We start from the raw sequence: 10,783 nt of genomic DNA on the forward strand, positions 1-10,783 counted from the left end.
CTGTTAAACCTCATCCAGTGGCCTGTACCAAATAGATCTCTAATATTTCAGAACTTTACCTTTTGCTAATAAATCTAATATTATGGTGACTCGCTGTTCTCTGATGCCATCTTCAAGGCGTGAAACAAACTTCCAAACCACATCAGGCTTTTAAATATCCTGCAGCAATTTATATCTGTCTGCAAATATCACCTGGGAACTAATAAACTGTACAACTCTACTGCACCTGCAGTTTGAAATATGCAATCCTAAGTCTGTCCCACAATGCATACTATACAAGTGCTTTCATAGAGTGTTTTTGATTCTACTCACAATAAACATGTATTTCCTTAATCTGACATGCCTTGCAAATAATGTTTGTTGACCGACTGCTTTGAAATACTTTAAATAATGTTTGTTGAATGTTTTTCTTTCATATTGTCAAAAAATGCATTTGTATCCATGTTTTGGAGCTTTTCTCCCTGAACCTTTACTGAACATGAGCATTTCAGTTCCCAGACAGACCTTTCTTTCATATTGTCAAAAAATGCATTTGTATCCATGTTTTGGAGCTTTTCTCCCTGAACCTTTACTGAACATGAGCATTTCAGTTCCCAGACAGACCTTTCTGGTAAACAAAGGCAAATAAATAAGTGTTCATGTACGTCTTTTTAGCATGAACGACTGGATACATTTGTTTCTATGTTCTTAACAATCGCTCATGTCTCAAAAGATCTAGTAGACGTGTCCAACCTGCGGCCCGTGGGCCGCATACGGCCCTCAGAGCTCTTCCATGTGGCCCTCAACCTCTAACTCCAACATCGATGTACACATGCCGCAAAACACTTTTTTGTTGTGTTTTTCATGCCTGTGACCTGCAACTCTAACATCTGTGTGCGCATGTGCCAAAGCATCCTTCTAGTTTTGATTTTTTTGCGCCAAAGAAGGGTCTGGGTGTTCGCGCCATTATTTCATATCAAAGAATCAGTGTGTGTTCTCGCTGAAGAGGGACTCGTGTATGGAGTTGCCGCCATTGCCTTTGAAAGGGACAGCACTTAACTTGTGTTAATAGGTAAGTGCAGAGTGAGTGAGTGCATGCATGAAAGCAGAATGTTTGTGTGCGTGAAAGTAGAAGAAGAGTGAGTGTGTGCGTATGTGTGCATGACAGAGAGACACATGCACAAAGAGGCTAATGACTATCAGTCTACCTACTGAACACAAACAAGTTAGCTCACAAATATATCCTACATTAAAAGTACACTTTCATTAAATTGCAGCTTTTCTGACAGGGAGAGTGTTGTACTGAATATGAAATCATACCTCTCAACTGTATGGATTTTCAAAGAATGTCTGGATTTTTGCAACATCTTCCAATTTTTGTCTTTTGCTTAGGAAATAAAAATAGTCATCCAAGGTAATGCAATTCCAGGAAGTAAGAATGAGACAGCAGCCTAGGGTTTAACGGGTCAGTAGTGGATTGACTAATGTGGGACTGTAGCATATAAAGTTTATTGTTTTTTTTTTATAAACAAAAAAGCACCCAGTACTGTTTTGTCATTGGTGGGTTCTAAGCAGTGGTAGATTGGACAACAGTAAGCTATCTTTAGTGGATCATCAATACTGGCAAATCAGGTGGGCACAATGTCATTTGTTAAATGTTGGGGGTTTTAGTGTGTATGTGTGTGTTTGTGTTGGGAGTGCTGCAACAGTAGATGATTATTAAAGACAGAGGCTTACAGACTGGAGAACATGTTTCTTTGTTTCGAAACCTGATACTTGGGTACTAGGCATGCCAAAAGTAGATTTTTTTAAGACATAGCTTCTTGCCATTTACAGTGGATGGATATTTACATTTAATGGACAATGTTAGCAGTATTAGTGTGGTCCTGTAGGGATCTGGAGGATGCCAAGTCTACCACTGCCAGTGTCTTGTAAAGTGACCTGGAAATGGATATTGGGATGTTACTGAAAAGGTACAGTAAGTGGGCTTAGAAATATAGTTTAATTGAGCAAAGTGCACTTGCAATTTGCAGGCCATGATTTAATTTATTTCAGGTAGTCCAGATCCTGGTAGATTGTATACCATTAGACTTGAGGTGTCATTCTGGGGAAATAAGCAGCCCTAGTTTCAGTGGAAGCTCTGTGGTTGTTTGCAGGTAGGAAGTTGCACGATGTGGATGCAATGTGTTTTATTATTTTAATGCATTTGTCATTTCAATGCATGGTTTTCTTTGTTGCAAAAGAAGGCAGGATTGAATGAGCCATATAATGCTTAACTGACAAAGATGGGATAGAAACATTATACATGATGTATAATGTTTGCAGCTACAGTTGTTTCAATGGTGTCTGTGATGCATAACTATTTTTGGGCCTTTGTCCCACTTTTATTTTTCGCTTTGTCCAGATTTCTTGCTCTAAGGTTGAGAGGTATGGGTCCATGCTAAATCAGAAGGTTGTAATTACCTTGGAAGACTTTTCAGCATAATAATGAGAAACAGCTTTTTTAATATCTCTGCTTATTTCCAATATAAAATGCCATGTAACCTTGCAAATAACTTTCTTATTAAGCTACTTTAATTCTTTTGGAATTGACAGGTACGCTTCATTCGGATGTAAGCACTGAGTGCTAATGTGACTTTGATTTCTTGCAGCAGTCTGTGGTTTACTTATCACAATAACTTTTCTGTGTTTCTGTGTGTGTGATCAATTCAACAGTTTTAAAGATGTTTTCAAAAATTAAATAAATACTTAATAAATAAAAAATAATAATCCTTTCTGCACTTTGAGCTATTGACAAAGTCTGGGAATTTGTTTTTTTTTTTTCAAAAGTGAAGGTTAGCATTACAGCTCGCTCAGTAAACTGTCAGTCTGTGAATAACTTCTGCACAAATTAAAGTGTCTGAATGTCAAATGGCTTTACATTGGAGGGAAGTTGTATGTTTACTCCAGTATGTAGTATGATCTTAGAGGGTTTACGGATTTCTTATTGATTTTCTTTTTGCTGAGCAGTTGTTTGTTGATTTATTGATGGTCCTTTTGGTGGTGGGAAATTGCATGGATGAATCCATCTCAGTTATGATTTTTTTTTTCAGATATTTTGACTTCCAGACAATTTCGTTCATGGAGTGTGTGTCATGTGATTACTGAGGTTGCCTATTTTACAAGTAGGGGCTCCTTTTGTGTGTGTAAGAGAGAGAGATTTAATATATATACTGAATATATTTTTGCAAATAGAATTCTTAGTAAATAGGCCCCTCTCTTCTTGGGCAAGTAGACTTGAGTAACTAATATTAGATCTTAGCCATCCAGCTAGGAAAGTTTAGTATGCGGATTTTCCATCCGGTTTGATGAAGGCTATACTACTTACTCAAGAAGTACATTTATGGCTATCCAGCCAGTTGTGTTGCTGAACTACTTTGTTTGACAATGAGAGGAGCTTTTTACAGAAGTTGAAGGTTTTTGTGTCATGGTCTTTGTAGTGAGCGTTTTAAATATAACCAGTACTTCTGAGGTGGATAAAGTCTCATAAGGCAGGATCTTTCTTAGCCTGGAAAGCAAGCCAGTGATGAAATTTATAGGGGCCAGTGAGAGAGAGAGGAAAGAATGAAGCATTTTAGTCTGTTTGGATAACTAAGTGAACTCGGTCCTTTGACCTTTTTGTTAGAAATGGTTGTAGTCTTTCTTTTGGCAGGGTGTTTTGCTGAGGCACATACCAAAAGGGGCATTGCACTCAATAATTGCTCTTGTAAAGGAAGAATACAGGGATGTTATGACCTCCTTGTCCCTGGATGAGATAACCTTACTAATGAGGTGGGCCATGTAAAAAGCTTTCTGTACAACGGAGACAACGTGGTGGTCAAAAGTCAGGTTTCTATCAACCTGGGTGCCCAAGCACCTCACAACTGATTGCGTGCTTACAACATTGTTATTAATGTGATAATTTGTGGGGACATCACTCTCCTCAAAGGGGATGATGATGCATTTAGCTTGAGGCCATGTTTCTGGCACCAGTCATTTGTTTGGGTGAGACCCTCTTGTAGCTTATTCAGAATTGTTTTATTAAGTCAGTAATGTGAATTCTTTACTTTATTGAAAATTTGTTGGGTTATTTTTGTGGATTATAGTATTGTAGGACTCCTAAAATTGACATTTTATGTAGTTGGGCTGCTGGAATGGTTTTCCCAGTGAGAAATGCTAGTGCTGTAGTGAATATCTGTTTATTTGTAAAAAAAAAAATATATATATATATATATATATATATATATATATATATTAACTAAGATGTTAGGGTTAACTGGTAGATTAGAGAATTAGAATGAGAATTAGAATTTTAAAGCAAATAGTAGGCATTTATTACATTTATTCATTGTTCGAATGCACCTACAGTACAGCCAGGAGGTCGACTTTGGTCTCCCGCGGCAGCGAAAGAGTTAACTATATGATATATTTTATATGCGGCCCCAAGACAATTTCTGTTCACTCAATGCGGCCCCGGCAAGCCAAAAGGTTGGACATCCCTTATTCTAGATTATGACAGTTAATCATTCTTGCACACACTTCTGTTTTAAGAGGCTATTACCTTGTGACAGTTCCAAACCAGTTTAATGCAGTGTGACAGTTCTTCACACTTTTTATGTGCTTTTATTTCTATCAGAAAGTAAAACATTAACAGTTTTCCATTGATATATGTATAATAACAAACTGTTACTGGTATTAAAAATCTTCTAGCAGGTTTTAAGTAAATTTTCCAGATTTCTGAGTAATCTGCATCTCTCGTGAGTTTTGTTATGTGTTGCTTTTCAGTCAGTATTTCCTTTTTATGTTCATCAGTTTGTTTTTATTAAGTGTCAAACTATGGCAGGTGCAGTGTGTGTATAGGTGAAATTCAAAATTCTGAGTTTAAGATAAAAACAAAAACGCCTATGAATGCTGGGTAGGGAGGCTTTTATACTTTGTTTATATTGCTGTTGATAGAGTTTTGCATAATTGCTGTGTGACAAAAGCTAAAAATTAAAAAAAAATAGTTACAAGATTAATCTGTCTTTTTCAGGAGGGAGCAAACATCAACAAATCACTCACAACTTTAGGCAAAGTTATTTCCGCACTCGCAGAAGTGGTAAGTACTTAAATGAGTTGAGGCAGTGTCTTTGATTTACTCTCTCTTAAGTAAACACTGATTTTTTTAATGTAATGTTATTAAACCCTTTTGTAAGAAAATTTATTGATAAGTGTTAAGCAATTTAATCTTGTTTTTTCCCCCTCTACTAATGCTGTCATTCCCAGGATAATTGCACCAGCAAGGTATTTTTTAATATTCTTTTGCAGCAGTGTATGCCCCTGGGGAATTTCTCCTTTATTGTGACTTTTGTCTAGTAATATGCATTTTGTCTAGTAATACACATTTTAAGTCTTTTCTTGTTTTAAATCTTTTTGTTAGGTTTGTCATTTTTAGACAGTTTTTATTGTAATTACCTGCATATTATAAGAATGTACTTTAGTCAGGAAGAACCCACATGCCATCCAGATGTGTTAAAATCGTGTTCTGTTTTTTTTTTTTTTTTCCCTTTACTGTCATAATTTATGGTTGGTGCAGCACTTTATCGTGCTGTTTAAGCGGCAGACTATATGGGGTGCTACAGTGCAGGAACTTAACATTAAACGTAACATAGAAGTATTTCCAGACATAATTGCTAAGTTAGCCCTAAGCTCTTTCAAACCCATAAGCCGGGTATTTCAGAGGACTGCACATAGGTTGTGACAGTGGGCTGTGTCCTTTACTGTTCATAGCATCTTTGGCTCACAGTTGAACTCCGCACTGAAGTATTTTGTTTTCCCCTAGTTTTCACTATAGATTTTTGGGGGTGGGTATGTTACTAAAATATTATCATGCTTCACATATGGTTTAATGCAGGCATTCTTTGTGTGTTTGGTTTATGTTGTTGAGCATTGAACTAACCCTTACCGAAATGTTAAGAAAGGGTAATGATTATCACAACATTGTGCAGAACGTCTGAGTTTGTGTTCCTCTGTTTTTGCCTGCTGTTGGTGTTCTTAAATGGTCAGTGTCATTGCAGTAGTTTTACAGCTTATGATGATTCCATCTGACTGACCAACTACTTATAGCTGTTTTTCTGCAGCAGCTCTCATCTTGTGTAATAGTGGTCAGGGCCAACCTTAGGCCATTTGGGCCAATTTTGACCAGTAGGGCCCTGTTCCTTCAGGGGGCCCCACACTAGGCTATAACAGCGTTATTATGCATCACATGACCCAGAGATTTGATTAACAGACTCAGCACCAAAGTGCAAGGCATTTTCCTACAATAATCATGCCAGTATAGTAATTAATTACAAGCCTAGTATTAGTAACTGCAGCTTCACCCATGGTTCATGTATAGTTCAGTGTTACATCGTCATACTCCCATAGTGCTCTACATAATTTGGTTTTCAATCCAAAAGTGGTCAGAGTAACCACCTGGTTTTGTATACCACGGCAGTTACTGTATGTTGAAGACTGATTGGTACTGTTTTCTTTTGCTTCTCTGATGGTAAGGGATTTATGAATGGTTGTTAATGGAATAAAGTTATATTTATTTTTTGTATTTGTTTCCCAGGGAATTCCGACTGGGCAGAGTTGCCCATTTTCAGTGGAGGCCCGCGGAGGAAAGCTCCACACAATATACAAAGTACAAGAATGATTAAAAATACAGTATGACAGTCCAACACATGAGAAAAGATTTGCAGTAATGTAGAAAAGAAGCTAACTAACTTGTAAAAGATTATAAGAAATAAAAGTATCAGACAGCATGAAAATAAAAAAATAGTAAAAGTAAAAAAAAAAAATGCAGAATTGTGATGTGAGGTAGCATTCAATTACTAAGAGTTGTGACAGAATTTTATCAGTTAGGCAGTATGGTAAAGGAATACTTGTTACAGTCACAGATAAGAGCAAAGTAATCCCAGAGAAGGAAAATATAGGATACATGTGCTTTGTGGTGGACGGCAGAGGTGAATTGAAAAATTATTCAGTTTACTGAAAGTGTTAAAACTGCAACACAGTGGAAAGCAGCCAAAGAAGTAATACTGATTAATCAGTATCAGTACAACAGCTGTAATGTAAGAGTAAGCTCGCAGAGAGGTGATAGTATGTAGCATGAATGAACACAGTCACGAGTAGATGTGGTACAATAATTCAGTCAGTATAATAAGCAGTAAAATAGACAAGATTACCTGTACATTGTCATAACATCATCATGTACTGTTTCCATGGAGATAATATACTAAAAACAAAGTATTTGAAGTATGAGCAGTTGTTGGCCATGGGATATGAAACAGAGAAATGCACGAGTCAAATTTGGGGAAGACAGGAAAGGAGAGAGATGGAAAAGACTTAAAAAAATAAAATAACATACAGTAAAATAAAAAAATGGGAGGGTAGCAAGGGGGAATTGTGTAGCTATCGACTACCCAGGTTCAAGAGGTCCAGGTAATACTACAGAGTTTGGGAACATGTTAATAATCCAGAGATGTCCTTAAAGAATGCAACTGCAGTCATAACATGTGGGTTGTCCTGCCTCAGGCAGCCCTCGGTCGGCCGGATTCCAAAGTCTGGGTCCGACGTCAGCTGATGTCGCAATTCTCTCCGACGTCAGAGCAGCTGGAGTATATAAGCATCAGCCGACGCCATTTTCTTCAGTCTTTCTTGCCGCACGGTGCCCGAAGCAGAAGCAGTTCGCAAGTGGTCAGCTCCTGTATTGTACGATACCGAAGTCATCAAAAAAGCTAAGTACCCCGTTGGGGACCTTTTCTTGCCTCAGCCGATGTCAGAGATTACTGAAAAAGTTAACAATTGTCTTTTTTGTGGTAAACAAATACCTCATAAGGATTTCCACTCTGACTGCCTCCCTTGCCTGGGCCCAGACCACGACGTCTCGGCCTGTGTAGCCTGTGCTCGCTTCAACAAGCGCACTCTCAGGCGCCGGGCGGAGTTCACTGAAGATTTTTTCGGCGATAAATTTGCTTACACCATGCCGACATCGCAAACTCCCAAAAAGCGAAAAGACCGGGACTGACATCCTCGGCCCGCGTCTACCACCGACTCCACGCCAAAACCTACCGCAAGTGTTCCGGTTCCTTCTGAGACGGTCTCTCAACCGCTCCGAACCGAAGACACCGCATTACCAACGACTCCGATTCCAGACATTACTCCGACGCCAGTTATAGACTTTCCTCCGGATACCAAAACCGAGGAAATGCCCGAGACCATTGCTGTAGACAAGGTCACTCCTGCACGTGGAGCTGCCAGGCCTCCTATGGCCATGTCCATTAAGGCCTACACTAGGGCTAAGGCAGCCAGCAAAACTAAGCATATTACTTCTAAATCCTTACCTCAGCCGACTCCGGAGACACAAATTATGTCCATGGCTGCTGATTTAATTTCCATGATTAGAGGTTCACCGGCTCATCCTGAGAGAGCATCCCAGCCTCCTCCTGATAAAAGGCCCCGGGTTGAACCCTCTGATCCTACTCCTTCAGATGAAGACTCTGAGGGCTCTGTCCACTCTGATAGCCAGGAAGAGCTCTTCCAGACCTATGAGGACTCGGATGCAGAAGATTCCATCCCTTCGGCCTCCCCTCCTGAGGATATTTCTTTTGGGGAAGTTCTGCACACCATGAGGGAACATTTCAAGTGGCAGGGTCAGGAATATTCTGATTCTAGGAAATGCCTTAGGACTTTCCTTAAGAAGCCTCAGCACAGGCCCTTAGCTATTCCTCCTGTACTTGATGTTCTGGATGATTTGTATTCTGACTCTAGTGCTACCCCTGATTCTCTTCCTCCTGCTCCAGCCAAGCCAGACAGGTATTACAGGGTCTCAGAAACTCATTCCCATTTCTTCAGGGCCCATACTGCTGATTTGGAAACTATTTCACAGGGGCCTAAAGGAGTTTCAGCCTCCACCTCAAAAAATCCTTTGCCCTCCAACAGGGAAGCAAGGTCTTTAGAGAGATGGGGCAAAAAGGTTTACACATCCACTACCTTATCTATGAGAGCTTTAAATTGTCTTTTTCATATGTTACAATATCAGGATTATCTCTTAGAAGATTTGCAAAAAACATTAGCTTCTCCTGATCCTTTAGACAGGAAGACTTTGCAGGAAGCTGTACATAACACTCAGCAAGTAAGCAATCACTTCCTGCAGTGTGGATATGATGCACTGGAAGCTTCATGTAGGGCAGCTATGACAGGGGCAGTGATTCGTAGACATGCTTGGTTAAAAGATCAACCTCTACCAGATCATGTAAAAGCAAAACTTCTGGATGCACCTTTGGAAAAGAACAAGCTTTTTGGTGCAAATGCTAAGGATGTGTTAAAGACCATCAAAGAAAAGGCAAAATCAGTTCAGACTGTGAAAGATTTCCTCCAGGTTCAACCCCCCAGATTCAGTAGGAATTGGCCTTCAAAAAACTGGTCCTTTCCTAATCCAGAAAAGTTTCAAAGGGGTAAGAACAGACGTGGCCGAGGAAGAGGCCAATACAGAGGCCCTTACAGGGGACGACAATGGCAGCCAGGAAACCAAAGAAGTGACGCAGGGGTTTCACCTGCCCCACAACCACAAACTCAATGACTTTCCTCTACTACCACCTACCAGGGAACAACTAGAAGCTCCCTTGGGTGGGAAATTATCTCTGTTTGCAGAAAACTGGCACAGACTGACAAAGGACAAATGGATTTTGGACATTATAGACCGAGGGCACAGGTTTCATTTCCATACCTTACCAAGAAAACAAGGCATGCCAAACCTACCACAGAATCAAAGGGCAGAGGCTATCAAGCAAATCACTCTGTTGACTCGAATGAAAGCAATAGAAAGAGTTCCACAACAAGAACAAGAACAGGGGTTTTACTCAAGACTGTTCCTTGTTCCAAGAAAAGAATCTCAATGGAGACCAATACTGGACTTGTCCGCATTAAACACCTTTCTCATAGTACCAAAGTTCAAAATGCTGACTCTACAGCAACTCCTTCCCATGCTGGGCAAGGGGTCGTGGCTGATTACTCTGGACCTCAAGGAGGCATACCTGCATGTCCCTATCAGACACAGCTGCAGAAGATACCTCAGATTTCTTGCAGGGCCAGAGCATTATCAAGTCTCAGCATTGCCATTTGGCTTATCTACTGCGCCCAGAGTATTTACAAAATGCCTGGCTTCAGTAATTGCTCATTGCAGGCTCCAGGGTATACAAATTTACCCGCACCTGGACGACTGCCTCATACAAGCGGACGACAAATTGATGTTGACAAAAAACCTGGATTATGTCATACGATTACTTCAAGCTCTGGGATACACAGTCAACTTCCAAAAGTCAAGACTGCAGCCATCCCAGCAAATAATCTTCTTAGGAGCCAAACTAGACACAGCCTCTCAGATGGCTTACCTGACAGAAGACAAGCAAGAGAAGTTAACTCATTATTTCAAAGGCTTAGCAAAACTCACCCAGATGACTGCAAGGAGATTCCTACAGGCCCTGGGTTACATGGCATCCTGCATTCTACTGGTTCCATTAGCAAAACTACACATGAGAAAGCTTCAATGGTACCTAAAAAAAAAATTGGTCTCAACACAACAACAACTTGGAGACCATCATACCACTCATTCCATGCCTACAAAAGGAATTCCTATGGTGGGCCTCGGTGAGCCAGGAAAACACAGGTATGTCATTCAAAAAACCACTGATAACACAGACCATGACTACAGACGCCTCAGACCTTGGATGGGGGGCGCACATGGAAGGCAGGTGTATACAAG

General features: G+C 40.0%; 1 protein-coding gene across 1 annotated transcript in view; it reads left to right on the plus strand.

The window, feature by feature from the left end:
- KIF1B (kinesin family member 1B) overlaps positions 1-10,783 on the plus strand; it is a gene marked incomplete in the record, with an annotated part of 2,363,676 nt that overhangs the window by 532,484 nt on the left and 1,820,409 nt on the right. The window contains 2 exon segments of the mRNA XM_044063146.1: positions 5,030-5,095; positions 5,263-5,280. Of these exon segments, the coding sequence (XP_043919081.1) occupies positions 5,030-5,095; positions 5,263-5,280 (84 nt within the window).

The sequence above is a fragment of the Protopterus annectens genome, chromosome 2.part1 (genome assembly GCF_019279795.1).
Source record: "Protopterus annectens isolate FY-2018-M chromosome 2.part1, PAN1.0, whole genome shotgun sequence".
Taxonomy (NCBI): Eukaryota; Metazoa; Chordata; order Ceratodontiformes; family Protopteridae; genus Protopterus; species Protopterus annectens.